Raw genomic sequence first — 15,788 nt, forward strand, 5'->3', positions numbered from 1 at the left:
ATTGGGGGAAATTGCTTTACAAAATGTGTACATTAGTGTCACAGAACGAGCTGGCCATTTCCAACGGTTCCAAGTTGGCGTTAACTCTTTATTAGCAAAAACACGACTTTCACAGACCTGACTGGGTGTCAGGCCTAATGAGCACAGCAGCTTATTCCCTGTAAGTCTTACTCCATGAAATCAGTTGCCAAAACTAAAACTCCCTGCCTCCCCACAACCGTCTATGTCTCCTCCTCTCCAGGGCTCCCCCCCCCCTCAGCAATCGGAGACTGTGTCTGTCTTTGCTCCTCCTGTTCCATGCCTCTTCTATTCCTGGGAGTTGGGGAGAAGGGAGCTTGTCACAGCAGGAGGGGGAGATACTTATGACGCTTCACCAGCCTGATTCATCTCTGCTTCTTGACCTCCCTCCTCCCACTTGCCTGTTTCAGCTTCTTCCTCTGCCTCTGGACTTGTCTTTGCCACAGACTCCCAGCTCACTAAGCCCTGTTACCTCTTCAGCTTTCGACACCTCCTCTTCCTCATCTCCTTCTGACTGCTCATTGTTGTCCCACCACCGCTCCCCGGGCTCTGAGCCTTTCCCCCTTTGGGTTCCCCAGCTGGTTCCTCCTGCCATTCCTCTGCTTCCAAGCAGTCCATCACAATTAGGAGAATTTCTCACTAAAATTCTGATCAGTTTTCATGAGGACTTAACAAAAAAAGCTGTCATGGAAAGGTAGAGAACTGAACTTGGAAATATGACAAAACCGAAAGAAACCAAAGTTGACAGATTCATCCATTCCTATGTATCATGTTATCTGACCAAAGCTTAGATTATTAAATCGGCTTTGCAAAAGAGTGAGCTGACCGTGGCTTAATCCTTTTTGCCCAAAGTATGTTTAAGATTTGCTATGGGCATACTTGCCTGCTAAAATAATTCCATGCTCATGCAACCCTAGTTGTTGAAGCTGAAAAGAAGAAGAAGCAGAAAGCTGCCAAGGACCTGAAAACCTTCTGGAAATATTTGGAGCCAATTCTGAATAGTGGGAAACCAGGATCAAATCTTTTTCAGATAGCTCGACTCCATCACCTAGTCAATGAGTCTTCCTTTCCTGCTGACTGGAGTAACACTGACATGTTGGTTAGTAGCAGTGCTATTTTTCTAGAAATATGGTGCCAGAACTCACCCTCATTTTCTTAGAATGGCAATGGTGCCCACCTGAGAGGTGCCAGAACTGAGTTCCTGTGAGTTCGCCCTGAACTAAAGGCCCTGGCTAGTCGTATTGGGTTATATTTGATGTAGCACTAAGGTTAACATTCCATTAGCGCATGGATTTCTCCTTGCGCCACTGATCATTTCCCTGCTCTCCTTGCCCATGTGCCCCCTAAGTAGGATCTAGGGCCTCCTCCAAGGCTTTGGATCAGATTTGGGGGTGGTATAGGCCATATGGGAGGAATTCTCTCGTGCCCATTGTCTTTTACAAGAAGCATTTGTGTGGGGTAAGTGGGCAATAGTGCATGGTGTGACATTTGTTTCTAATTCCGGAGTGGGAATAGCTGTTAATCTGAACCCTGAGGTTTAGCATGGTCCCTCACCAATCAGTATACCCTTAAGGTTCAGTTTGAGGCTTTCTAGAGCAGAGATGGTGAATCTTGGCCTTCCAGGGCCACGGAGCCATTTTTCCCAAACTGCCCACCCACCCATCAACTGATATATCTGGTGCTGTCAGCTGATTGGCGAGAGGACAGGGTCATTGCATCATTCATTGGTTCAAGCAGCCCAGCAGTTGTGCTGGAGCCTCTGAAAAGCAGAGGTTCAATCAAGAGCTGTCTGAAAGGGAGAGTGCTCCTCTGTTTAAAATCTGAGTGGGTGGCAACGAGTAGAAAGACGTCTGCATTGTACAGACTCCTTTCGCCTTGCTGCCTGCCCAGATGTTTAAAGGCTCCTGTCTCCTCCTACCCATCCCAAGCAGGCAGCAGAGGGTGGGGAAGAGGAGAAAGAAGCTCACTCATCTAGTTGCTTAAAGGGCTTCACAAGTCTTCCCACACTCCACTTATAAGCCTCCAAGATTGAATGTTTAAAGGGGAAGCATGGCGAGATTTGCAAAACTATACAAGGGATTTTGACAGATAGTTGGGACAACCCAGCTGTCAGTTTGTATAATGTCATCATGACACCCACTTGTCAAATTTGGCCCATCTGTGGCACTTGACACCAAAATGGTTTCCCATACCTGTCCTAGGGTAGTAATCAAAATAGGAGAGGAGATAGAAATTTAGCTAAACTTTGTTTATTTGTGATGGTCTAAATCCCCTTGGGTGATGCAGCATTGTAACTGGAGATGTGTCCAGTTGGGTGGCAGTTGGTTGACTAAGAGAAATGGTTTTTCTGAGGTCTGCTACTCCTGGCTTGCATTCCAATCTCCAATGTGCCTTGTCAACCGTCAGTGCAGTTAGGCAAGCCATGTAGCTGGTTAATTCCAACATTTTCCTTAGGGGGGTGTGATTGCATCACAGGGAAGTAACTGCCGCATTGTTCATCTCTGATCATTGGGCATGGTTAAACAGAAGCTTCATTTGCAAAACAATATGTCTTGTATACCACATTCTCCTAAATAGATGATGGGAAGAAAAAGCATTTACTGTAGTTGTCATTTAGCTTGGAATTCTGGTCTTTGGCGGTATGGATTTACTGCCACGTGCTGAGTGGAAGAACAAATAGGAACTCTCCCATAATGGAAATCTGGGCTTTTTTTGAGGTGGGATAATATTAATATTAAAATGCATTCAAATTGAATCATGCTTGTTGTGTTATTCAATAACATGTATAATTCATTGCTTAGAAGTTGGCTGAGTTCCCATGTGTTCTGCATGTTATAAAGCCAGTCTTTATATTTCCTCCTTTTCTTTTGTGTAGCTTGAATTTGGAACGGAGCTCTTTGAAGTTGTGGCATGTTTGATGTATGACTGCCTGGACTGGAAAAGACAGCATCAGCACTACTTGAAATCCACCAAATTTATTAATGTCCCCGTAGTAGAAAAGAAGAGCAAGGCTGAGGTCAGAGACCGCGTCCATGCTTGGTAGCAGATATATTTCCATGTAAAATTGTGCATAGGAGTACATTTCTGCATAAATATGCATCGTCTAGTAGATAGTTCGGTGTCAGTAGTGTGGTCCAGAGCAAAAATGGTTGGATGGAATAGTCTTGGGAAAGCCATTACTTCTCAGGTCACTGGGGAAATCTATGATCCTGCTGCTACTTTGGGGCACTTATATAATAATAATAATAATAATAATAATAATAATAATAATAATAATAATAATAATAATTTTTATAGTAATTTTTATTTATACCCCGCCCTCCCCAGCCAAGGCCAGGCTCAGGGCGGCTAACAAGCAATAATAAAAACAAGTTGAAGGAATACAACTTTAAAACAAGATTAAAACACAACATTAAAATATTGAAACATTAAAATGCAGCCTCATCACAGGAGGAGAAAGGAAAAAGAAAGAGGGGGAGGGAATCAAATTGGCTCCAAGCCAAAGGCCAGGCAGAACAACTCTGTCTTACAGGCCCTGCGGAAAGAAATCAGATCCTGCAGGGCCCTGGATCTGATATCAGATCCAAGAACAAGTAAAGAAGAAGAAAACACCCCAAAAATGGCGAAGAAGGGAGGAGTACACAAAGTACATGAATACCAGTTGCTAGGAATCACAAGGGGGGAGAGTTGCATTCTGGTGCTGCTTTTGAGCTTTGCACAGGCATCTGGTTGGTCACTGTGAGAACAGGACGTTGGACAAGATGAGCCATTGGCCTGATCTCGCAGGTTCTTACGTTCTTACTTCCAGCCACAAAGCCAGGATCCATAGGAGCCCTGCCAGTTGTGGGGTGGCGTACCAAAATGTATCAGTGAAGACATTACAGAAGGAGCCCATTTGGTCTGAGCTAGGGGGAGATTCCCCTATAACAGCCCTCAGCTCCACATACAATCTAACCTCCGCCAGACTCAATAATGCCACAGCAGCCTGCTGCATTTGCTACTGTAGGGCAAATCCTGCTCCACAGGGATATGAATGCCCCTTTTTTACTCACCCCCCACATACCTGTACACACAGACTCATGTATCTACTGTGCATGTAAGCGCTTTTTTACTTCAAAACACAGAAGAAGTGAGAAGAGGCATGACACCTTCTCCCACCCAAGGACTCCCTGGAACAAGGGTTCAAGACGCATGGGGGAGGGGGTGAAAGGAGCCCTTTGTCGGGCATGGATAAGGAGGGACCGGAAGCAGCAGCACAGGAAGCCACAGCTATTTGTCAAAGGAGCAACCTACATTTATGACATTGCACAGGTTTAGGAAGCAGGAGGCTGCAGCCCAGCAATATTTCATTGCATTTCGAGGTTGTGAACCTCCCAAAGATCGGGTGAGAAAGTGGACTTTTTTTGGGGGGGGGTATTTTATAGTAATGTATGACATAGTCTTAGGACGTAGAAAATAACCCTTCTTTTTACAGTTTAAAGCCCAAGTCTACTACAACAGGCTCTCCATAGGACATTACCTACTCATAAAGTTTAGCCGGTTGAAAAAGCAAAAGCCAGACCAGAGCTGGCAACCTGTCCCTTTCGCAAAAGCATAATTAAATATACTGGTTATGATCTACAAATCCCTATGTGACTATGTGTGCAGTTATTCACCCATACCAATCTGGATTTTAAGATCCTCAGGAGATATCCATCTTTCTGTCCTGAAGTACATTTGGTGGAGACTCGAGAGAGGGCTTTCTTGGCTGCTGTCAGGTGCTGGAATTCCTTGCCAAGGGCATCTAGTCCCATTTCAGATGGCCTCTCGTCGGCTGGCAAAGACATTTTAATTTTGAAATGCCTTTTGACCTATAGGTTGCCTTGTAAATGGTTAAACTGGTTGTGTGAATTGTATCAGAAAGGCTGGGGTTCGTCTAAGTCATGGAAAGGGCAGCCTAAATTCTACATTAATTCAGAAATTCCCCTCCAGGTGATCCCAAGATTCCTCCAGCACTCTATGTGACTCAAACCTACAGTAGTTCCTTGCATCACATTATTCACAAAGAGTGTCCAGCAGCAAAATTGACAGCCTGTTTAAATCCTTCATTCAAGTACTGCAATAACTGGGTTGAAGATTTGAATATAAGACGGCTGTATTGTCATAAATGTTTTTGTTTCACAAGGTACCACCTGCTGCTCCACCTACACCTTCAAGGAGAAAGCAGGCAGCGGAAGAGCCTGCTGCTCCAGTTTTAACAACAGGTATGTGTGAAGTGTCTTCAAGTTATTCCTAAACTTTGTCATTGAAAAGAGCAATTCCTTTTCAACATGCTGGAGAAATAGGGCAAAATATGTGTAAACCTTCTTCAGATAGCAGTGGGGTGATGAGTTTTGTGATGTGGTGAGTTTTGATTCAAGCTGCCATCCAGAACCTGAAAATTCCAACTTCTGTGATGAGATGCCTTCTGAAGCAATTCCTAACCATTTTCACTGCATCAAGGCATACTGAATGTCAAAAACTTGCTGTTTATTTCAGGGTAGATTTTATATTCTCAAATATGGAGGATCAGCCGTTGTTTATCCCTTCTTCCCATCAACTACAGGTCCATTTCTTATACCCATCTTGCACCTAACCTCCTGAATCTTCCTCCTCCCGTACATTGCAACTACCTTTTGCCTTCCCCATCAATTCTGAAGCTACCACTTCTTCCCTTTTTCGCAACTCCTCCTTGCACATAGACTCCCATTTAACCGGTTAGATCTCCCTATCCAATGCAATTACTAACCTCCCTTTTCACTTCCCCATTTCTAAAGCCACCGCTATTTTCCAACCCCATTGGCACCTCCCCTTTTCGCCTTCACCCCCCTTTTTCAAACCACCTCCCTTCTTAGTTTCCCCTTGCACATGGAACATCCACATGGTGATTTTGTAGCTCTTCGTTGCCCCCTTCTCATCTCTGCTCTCCAACCCCAAGCAGTCTCCTCCTTCCTCACCCGCAAATGTGGTGTTGCTGATGCCATAAGCAGTTATGCCAATCTCTGCAATGACTTGGGGGGAATTCCTGAATTTTCCTCCTGCTGAAGCAATGGACTCTGGAGCTGCCAGCCTCATCTGGGGACTTTTCCAGGCCACAGCCACCATGAGGACATGGCAGCGACTACTAAGGATGAAGCAACACTGCCGCTGATGCTTCCTTCTTCCACAGCCCAGGAGGCCCATGCCCAAATACAAGAGTTTGGGGTGTTCTGGTAGGCTGAGAAAACCCAAGCCCAGCAGGTGTTGGGAAACTGTGTACGTGCAGCTACTCACACAGATTCAATTAAGGTTTGGCAGAAAGCCAGAAGGCAATCTGAAGGAGTAAGTCTGCCTGGTGATAACAGAGACATGGAAACCGCTCCCTGATTGGTCAAGCTCTCTCAAAGGAATGATAATTAATGGCCCACTAACTGGAATGTGTTAGTTCAGTGTTCAGAGGTTCAGAGTTCTGTGTCAGTGTAGGAGTTGTGAGTCGTATCAGAGAGAGCTAGCAAAAGATCCGTGTTCTGTTCCTGTAAATAGTCCACTGTATATAATGAACACCTAACTACAAGTTCCTGGTTCCTGCTTCATCTATCCTGTCTGCAGCCAAGTTGCCAATTGCTTGTGTGGATTCTGCGTTTACTCTGCTAGGTCTGGCTAAGGTCCTGCAACTAGTTAGAAAGTTGCGAAACACCAGATAGGTTTTACCAATAGCAGGCCCATCTTTGAGCAGAGATGAGGACGGAGGGTCATTGGGGTCGAACTAGGGCAGGGACTTGCCTGCATACTGCTCAGAGCTGGGTCTGCTGGTCTCAAGCTTCTTTGGTTCTCGGGAAAACCCCACCCTAGATTGTCAATACACTGTAGTTCATATGACACTTGCGATGCTAGCACCATCTGTTGGTGACCACACAAATTTCAGTGTGATGACAGACCGGTACAAATATTATATACGAAGAAAGGACAACATTACTTTTTGATTACAGATGTAGACATGAGATATTATAATGACCTCCTGAACCCAGTCCCAGATGAGATTGTTTCTGTTGCCTTGATACTGGATTGCATGTTGCAACAGGTAAGCACAGTCTTCAGTATATTCAAGAATAATTGTCATTTTTTAAAAAAAGGTTTTGTGTGCAGCTAAAAGTCCTTCACACGTTATGCATGGGGAAAGTGACCTTATGGGGAGAGAACTGCTTTACTAGCACTAGAACTAGCAACTGGATCTTTCTCAGTTATAACCATCCCAGTTCTAAGTGAACAGTTTTCATAGTTGTTGAAGACATCCGAAGGCAGCCCTGTTTAGTGAAGCTTTTAATGTTTGAAGTTTTATTCTGTTTTTAATGTTCTGTTGAAAGCCACCCAGAGTGACTGAGGAAACCCAGCCAGATGGGTGGGGTAGAAATAATAAATTGTTGTTGTTGTTGCTTATAGTGACTCCATCCTAGGCTGGGTGGGTCCCAGTATTCCTTGTCCCTGACAATGGACAGATTTGGGGTTCTGCTGGTATTCTGACTATCCTGATGCTCATACTATCCACGACAGCCATGGAGTTATCCTATTTATGTTTTCTTTTGCTAGGTTGTTGCATCAGAACAGAATCTTACACCACCAAGTTTGGTGGTTCCAGCGCCTCGTGAAGATGGGCTGGATCATACCATTGCAAGTCACATGGTTTCGATCCTGCCTTCTCTTGCCCTTCCTGAGAGTGAGAAAAAGGTTTGTGTAATGGTTATAGGGGTTGCTCGTGCGTAAGTTGCCGCCACTCCTGGCTAGGTTACCTGGTTGAACCCTTTCTGTCTGGACAGCCCTTCACTTCATGGCTGTTTCAGTCGCTGGCAGAATCTGTCAGTGGGCGTTTCTTGAACTTCTTCCAGCAAAGAAGTTCTTTGACGCCAAGTCTCCTCCTACTCTCCCTGCGCGGAAGTCTTCTGCGCAGGGTGGGTGTGGGTAGTGGAGGACCCGTGCTCTCTCCGCTGGTCTCCGGTGAAGAGTCCTGGAGCCTCCTCTCCGATTCCCCCATCTATCCCCCTTCTCCACTGGTGTTACGCTGATTTCCTTCCCCAGCAGATGGGCTGCCTCCCTGCCTGCTGGGACCCTCTCCGGCATCCCTCTGGAGCCTTCCCTCCACCTCTGGCTCCGATGGCAGTGCCCTGACAGTTTGTATTGCCAAGTATTACTATTTTGTTGTTTTAAAGTATAGATATTTTAAATTTGTGTTTTTACTTTTATTAACAGAATCTTTACAACTCCTTTTATCCTGAAAATAAAGAAAAGACCACGGATCAGAAATGGCCTCTTATACTGAACTACCATGATACCCTGTCCCAGAGATTGTACTTCCTAAAGGTAGAATGTGGTGCAGTTTAGTCTTTCCTTTCCTTTCCTTCTTTCTTTCATCAGTAGCATTAAATGCGAAATTATGACACTTTGAACCATGAGGGGGAAATAGCAAGTAGGAACATTTTCCTATAAATTTGCTAGGACCCAAAGGACGTCAGAGGCTGGAACTAACTTCACACTCATTGTGTAATAATAATAATAATAATAATAATAATAATAATAATAATAATAATAATTTTAGGTAAAAAAGGTAAAGGACCCCTGGGCGGTTAAGTCCAGTCAAAGGCAACCATGGGGTTGTGGCATTCATCTCGCTTCAGGCTGAGGGAGCTGACGTTTGTCCACAGACAGTTTTCCGGGCCATATGGCCAGCATGACTATACCGCTTCTGGCACAATGGAACACCGTGACAGAAACCAGAGCTCACAGAATGCCATTTACCTTCCCTGCACAGCAGTACCTATTTATCTGTTTGCACTGGCGTGCTTTGGAACTGCTAGGTTGGCAGGAACTGGGACAGAGCAACAGGAGCTCACTCCGTTGTGCGGATTTGAACCGCTGACCTTCCAGTTGCCAAACCGAAGAGGCTCAGTGGTTTAGACCACAGTGCCACCAATAATATATTTATACCCTGCCCATCTGACTGGGTTACCCCAGCCACTCTGCGTGGCTTCCAATAAATTAAAACACAGTAGGACATCAAATATTAAAAACTTCCCTATACAGGGCTGTCTTCAGGTTTCTTCTAAAAGTCAGATAGTTTATTTCCTTGACATCTGATGGGAGGCTGTTTCACAGGGCGGGTGCAACTACTGAGAACACCCTTTGATTGGTTTCCTGTCATTTCACTTATCATAGTGAGGGAACTGCCAGAAAGCCCTTAGAGTTGGATCTCAGTATCCAAGCTGAACGATGGGGGTGGAGAAATCACTTTAATAGTGAAATGAATTATATGATCTGGTTACACACTCTCCCACTCCCAATATAGTGCCAAACCATGGTAACATCAAACGGTGTGACATTTTAGATTACAGTACTGATTTGGTGTTAATATCTTTCCTTATTTGGTGTAAATACCTTTTGTTCCTTATTTTTGCATGGCCGTGACCAAGGTTACTGCTTCTACCATCTACCCCCCTGTACTGGGCAAAATTTGCCCAGTTCATTTTACCCAATAGAAGAACATATCACTTTGCATTAAGAGAAGGGTGAAGAGGAGATTAACAAAGAATGAAATGGCTACATCAGGAAATAATGGACATATGTTTGCAGCAGGAGCGGGAAACCTATTTTTTTTAAGAAATTGAATCAAATTTAAATAATTTGGACTGATTTGTATTGATTTGGAATATCTATATGTGTGTGTGTGTGATATATATATATATATATGAGAACATATTGCTTTAAAGAAAATAGTTTTTGCCGGTTACAGAGCTTGCTATTCACTAAGATCTGACATTCAAATAAAATTTCATGCTGCTCTTAAAACCTTTTTTTTTACAATAAAATCTTATTTAAAAGTGGTTAACAAAAGATAAAACCACAAAATCAGGGAGAAATAATAACAACAACAACAACAACAACAACAATAATAATAATAAATTACAGTGGTATCTTGGTTCCTGAACGTAATCCATTCTGGAAGTACGTTCGACTCCCCAAACCATTCAAAAACCAAGGCGCGGCTTCCAATTGGCTGCAGGAGCTTCGGCTTCCAAAAAATGTTCGCAAACCTGAACAATTACTTCCAGCTTTGTGGCATTCGGGAGCCAAAACGTATGAGTACCAAGGCATTCGAGAAGCAAGGTATGACTGTATTATTAAGGTTTAAAACATGCAAGTGTTTAAAAATACTAAAACATTAAATTCCCATTAGCATTTCTAAGCATCTGGGTAGACTTGTCTAAACAAGGCTGTTTTTCACAGGTGCCAAAAAGAATACAGCGAAGGTGCCTGCTTGATATCTATAGGCAGGGAGTTTTAAAGCGTATGTGCTGCATCAATATTGCACGCAGAGAAGTGACAGCAAGCATATACGGGATTGCATTACGGGTGTAAATTGCGTGGACAGGCGGAGTCCCCAGATCCCGCGCGGTCCCCCCGTCATGTGGAATAACGACTCAAGACAACGTGCTATGGGATTAAATTGGCCACAACTTTATTAAATTTCAAATGTGGGTAGACCTTGGCTCAGGCATTAGGCGTTCTCCCTCCCCAGTCCCCAGCCGGGGACCTAGGGAGCATCAGGGTTATCCAGTGTGTGTGGGGGGGGATGGGCCAGCTCTGGAGAACATATGTTCAAGCAGAGATAGCCGCCCCCATTACGCCGCCGCCGCAGGGGAGAGCAATGACGACCTTCCGGCGTACGGTCAAAGCCTCCCTTCAGTAAACCCCTTTAACGGGGAACCCTGGTATCGCCGCCGCAAAGAGGAAGATGGACAAAAGGATTCCGCCCAAGGCCTGATACCGCCAAAGTTGTGACGTTTTGCTACGGGAAAGGCGAAACCTGCCAATGCAGGGAAATTCCTTTCCGGCCCTTTAACAGAGACCTTAACGTAGCAGCGCCCGCATACCTGTGAAGAAAAGTTAACCTGCAAAACCTGTGAAGAAAAGTTAACCTGCAAAATAAGACATTGACTGAGGGTGGGTAGGGTGGGAGAAGCTCTGGAGCCAAGTGAGGATTCCCATGTAAGATCCTCCCTCTATTGTGTGGGCAGGTAATCCCTCCCCTACCTGGCCTGATCTCCTTGGCAACGCTTCCCCCAGGTGGGATTGGACAGCTGACTGAGGTAGGCGGAGACCTCCAGGTATCCCACCTGAGGGAAGGCAAAGCCAAGCCTATGCTGTTGGAGCTGCTCCAGATCTAGGGGCTGCACGCGTCCACGCAAAGGGCGCCCCCCCGTTTTAAGCGGGGAGCGGTCATTACGGCATACTTGTGTCCCCCTCCAAAATTTCTAAGTGCCAGTTTTCAGTTAAATTTTCAAGTTCAGGAATATTTTTCTGTAGGATATATAGGGCATTAACATCAGTTAATATTTTTTTGTTTCTTTTTTCGCTTCAGATGCAGGGTGGTTTAGACCCAGCCAAGGTTGAAGATGAAATGATGTGCAAACTGCCTTTGATGGATCTTCTTAAATTCCCTCTTCCACCACCTGGAACCGATACCAGACGCCTTGCCAGAATCCATGAGATCATGCACTATTGCACTAGCGGTAACATGCTTCCTTTACTGTAAACAGTTTCCCCCAAAGTCCGAAAAGGTTGTTATAAGGTATTTTTATAGGACCAGGTAAAGGTTTGAGTCCCTTCACACCTTGCTTAATGTATTATAGGCCTCCCTTGGCCTGAAGAGGCTGGTACAAGTGTGAACTGTAAATGGTAATAAGAGAGGTTTCCTGGTATATAGAGTAGAATCGTCTTTAATTCTGCTCCGGTTGCCAGGCACTAAGGGATTATACTTCACCCATCGCAGTGCAAGTCACTGCTCGTCTTGTTCCTGAATCCTTTCCCCAATTTGTAAGTCTGGGCTGTAAGCCGTACATTGTATTTTTAAAAATAGGTAGTATAGTACAGTACAAGCGACTCCCCACTTATGCAGGGGTTACATTCCAGTGCCCCACGTGCATAAGTGGAAATCACATAAGTGGGGAGCACCCTTTAAATGCCCGCTCTGCCACTCTCTCTGCAACCCACATCAAAAATACTGTACTAAAAAAGATCCACAACTGGAATTGAAGCTCCGCCTGGACAACGTGTGGAAAAGTGACTGCAGCTGTAGAGCTGGGCGATATTGCGATTAATTGTCTGAAACTGGTATGGCCTTCAAACCGCGATACCAGTTTCAGACTTTTTGAGCTGGCAGTACATTGCGGCTCCCCAGCCGCTGCCGGCACCTCATTCCCGCCTGCCTGCCTGCCTGAGCTGTGCTGGAGGCAGCCAGGAAGCCACAATGTATCGCCAGTTCAAATTGCCTTGATCAGCTGAGAGGTGAGCAGGAGTGATAGGGTTGGGCAATTCCAGACATTGTGATATATCAGTACATCACGATATTCAATTGCTGATCTATCACAATGTTGAAAACCAGGTATCGCCCAGCTCTATGCTGCTGCTGTGCTACCCCACGTGTCAGGTGTTAGGCAGGGAGGCTGAGCAGCCTCGACAAAGCCCTGCTGCACCTCCAGTCCCTTCCCTGCCCTTACTGAAATCCTTTTCGAGCTCCAGAATGGGTCTCCTCACGAGCCACGAGGATTCTCCAGCTGTCAGGCTTTGGGGGACCGGATCCCTCCCCTGGTGGCAGTAAATAAGCAGATCAAACAAAAGGAGCATTCTTACCGGTTAGTTTCTTTAATAATCACAGCGAGAGAGAAAGGAATGCATATCTCTCTAGAAATGGCGTTGCTCCCAGTTAAGGTTCACCCCCTCCGTCCCCATTAATCTGTGTCACCCCTACATCTGGTAATCTGAGCTTGTTGCCGCTACACTTTCAGTTCTAGCACTCTCAAAGCCCATCTAGTCTTAGGCGAAGAAGGGTTAGGGATTCTTTCCAAGGAGACTGAATCTGCCAGCTGTCTCTCTCCTGGCATTTCCTCTTCTAGCTGTTCCTCACCCAGTATTTCCCAGCTTTTTCCCTCTGGACTATGCCCCTCTGCAAACCACTGTTCTAAATCAATACTGTCCTCCTGCCCTTGGGAAGGTTCAGAAAGGGGGGGGGGAGCTCCCACAATTCCTCCTCAATCCAGCCCCTGACACCAGCTCTCTCCCTCCATTTCCTGGTATGAATTAAATTACTTTTTCCTGGCACCGCACATATACACGGATGCGCACGAGTCGATCATGCGCAAGTGGGAGGGATTCCTGTATATTAATGAAAAGTGACCAGTGCCTGTAGGAAAAATATCTCATCATGGGACACACTTTGCTGACATCGCCGATTTTACTTTCTGTGCCTCGATCTTCCTACAGAACACATGAACTGGGCTGAAATAGAGCGAGCTTTTAAAGTGTTTACATTTGAAAGTCTGAGGCTGACAAAGGTAGATGACTCTGGACAGCTAGAAGGCTGTGGCAGAATGCTTGGTGGTGGTGATGAGATTTCTTACATCCCATGGGATAATCCTGCTGAGTTTGCCAGACAACTGAGACAAGAATTGATGGACCTAAAAATATCACAGGAAGAGTATCTGAACAAATCAGGTATGGAGGTTATCATAATTTTTAAAATTTATTTAATGAAATTTATATATCACTTGATTGTTTAAAAACACACACCTCAAAGCTGTTTATGAAAGATAAAACAGTAAAATCAAGAAAAATTCACAACCATGTATTAAAACGGTGCGTGTTATTGCTAGACCTCTTACTGAAAGATGTATATACATTTGCTGCTGAAACACAGGGCAGTAAAGGCACAAGTTCAAAAAGGGATTTTAGAGAATCTTTGTAAGTCATCTTGGCCAAGAGATACATTTTCCAGCATGGCCATTGTTTGCCTTGGTCCACACCCAAAGCAAAATTGCCCCTCTTCTCAGACATCTGCTCTGCAATTGTGACGTGTGGCATCTCCAAGATGGCTCTGCGTACACATTTTGCACAGATCACAGAGAAAGTGGTTCTTTTGAAAAACCTAAAAGGAGAGCTAGAGATAGGAGAAAGCTAAGTGTTGTTAGCCAAAGGATGAAAGAGATGGAAGTATCCTAGCTAAGCCGGGATGATGAGGGCTAAGAGGCAGAATGGGAAGAGGATTTAAAGGCAAGGCAGTTAGAATCAGGAAGAAAAAGTTTGACTGCTAGGGCCTGATCTATATTTGCCACAGAGTAGGATGGGAGAGTGCTGAGGTCATAAAACAGATTACAGTACTAAAGAATGCAGGTATACTACTTAAGAAAACACAGAGAGAAAACTCCATGGTGCACCTCTACTAGTGAAACCAGATGCCTCATCTGCCCCACCTGCAATGAAACATGTCTCTCCCATATCGGTCTCTATTGGCACAGCAGGCACCGTAACTCTCCAGTGGTTTGACTTTACTCCCAAAGGTGTACTACTCCCTTGTCTCCCAAAATAGACAGGTGCCAACAACAGCTGTTAAAGGAATTTATACTGAGCTTGTTAATGTTGTATATGTTGGGAGATGGCTACAGTCCTAAACACAATTACTAAAGGAATAAGCACTGTTGTATGTTCTTCCAAGTAAACATACCTAGGGAATTGTGCTGGTGCTGTCAGAAACCCGAGTCTTCTAGTACTGTATAGGTCACAGTATTCTCTTTTAATCTTACCATTTTTAGTCTATTTACGATATCACTTCAGAGCCGAAAAGATTCAAAGCTATTCGACATGCCTTCATCCTCCTTCACAGTGAAGTCATGGTCCATATTTAACATTTTCCAGAGGTCAGTCCCTCTCCACAGTCCACTTGCCCTCAGGCCATGCTGCAGATGAGCAACCCCACTATTCACAGACCACGTGACACTGCCAGAGTCCACAGGAGGCCAGTCTGCTTTTCCCACATTGTTTCTGTGCTGCCACATTGAATGTTGAAACTTAAACTGGAGATTAGGGAACTTCCAATCTGACTTTGGAATTTCTCTGATTTGCACCTCCTGTCCATAGGGCTTTTCACAGAGAGTGCTTTTCGTAGTCGACAATTTTTCTCTTTTTCATTTGACAACGGTATTAAGAGACCATCAGGACTTTACAATCCAGGTATGCTTTATTTGGAAAGAGCCTCTTTCCCTTTCCCTCTGTCTTCACTTTGGTGTTAAAACAAAGCACCCGTTTTTCTCATCGGTGATCAATCTACCAAAATATACCCATATTAGCAAACTATCCACAGAGAATACCAACAGCTAAGCAAAGCTTATCCCTGAAAGTCAGTTATGTTCCTTAAGGGCTGGCAGAACTAGCAGCTACCGTATTTTTTGCTCTATAAGACTCACTTTTTCCCTCCTAAAAAGTAAGGGGAAATGTGTGTGCATCTTATGGAGCGAATGCAGGCTGTGCAGCTATCCCAGAAGCCAGAACAGCAAGAGGGATTGCTGCTTTCACTCCGTAGCGATCCCTCTTGCTGTTCTGGCTTTTGAGATTCAGAATATTTTTTTTTCTTGTTTTCCTCCTCCGAAAACTAGGTGCGTCTTGTGGTCTGGTGCGTCTTATAGAGTGAAAAATACGGTAGTTTATGCTAGACTTTTGCATAGTCAGGCTCCTATGCACTCCCAGCAGTAGAGTGTAGCTGCCAGTCCACAAACTTAGCTATGCCCACCAGAAGCAAGAAAGCTGCAATAAGAATGCAAGCCGTGTAGTGCAGCAGAGCTCATAAACAGGTGGTCCCAGGTCCAGTCTTCCTACCGGAGAAAGCTAGGTGCAGTCCTTGCACACAGCACAGCTTAGGTGTCAGAGCTAAACCGTTTATCAGGGTAGAGCAG

The 15,788-nt window shown here is 44.8% G+C and overlaps 1 protein-coding gene across 2 annotated transcripts in view; it reads left to right on the forward strand.

Annotated features, from left to right (window-relative positions):
* SPAG17 (sperm associated antigen 17) overlaps positions 1 to 15,788 on the forward strand; it is a 75,665-nt gene that overhangs the window by 12,315 nt on the left and 47,562 nt on the right. The window contains exons 7-15 of one of the 2 annotated variants that reach the window (XM_081893606.1): positions 936 to 1,117; positions 2,894 to 3,034; positions 5,183 to 5,261; positions 7,005 to 7,096; positions 7,603 to 7,740; positions 8,260 to 8,370; positions 11,426 to 11,576; positions 13,327 to 13,557; positions 14,977 to 15,069. In XM_081893606.1, coding sequence (XP_081749732.1) covers positions 936 to 1,117; positions 2,894 to 3,034; positions 5,183 to 5,261; positions 7,005 to 7,096; positions 7,603 to 7,740; positions 8,260 to 8,370; positions 11,426 to 11,576; positions 13,327 to 13,557; positions 14,977 to 15,069 — 1,218 coding nt within the window. The remainder of the gene's footprint in view (positions 1 to 935; positions 1,118 to 2,893; positions 3,035 to 5,182; positions 5,262 to 7,004; positions 7,097 to 7,602; positions 7,741 to 8,259; positions 8,371 to 11,425; positions 11,577 to 13,326; positions 13,558 to 14,976; positions 15,070 to 15,788) is intronic. The other variant, XM_081893607.1, reaches the window with a different exon arrangement.

This window comes from Podarcis melisellensis (genome assembly GCF_964234715.1).
Source record: "Podarcis melisellensis genome assembly, chromosome: 17".
NCBI lineage: Eukaryota > Metazoa > Chordata > Lepidosauria > Squamata > Lacertidae > Podarcis > Podarcis melisellensis.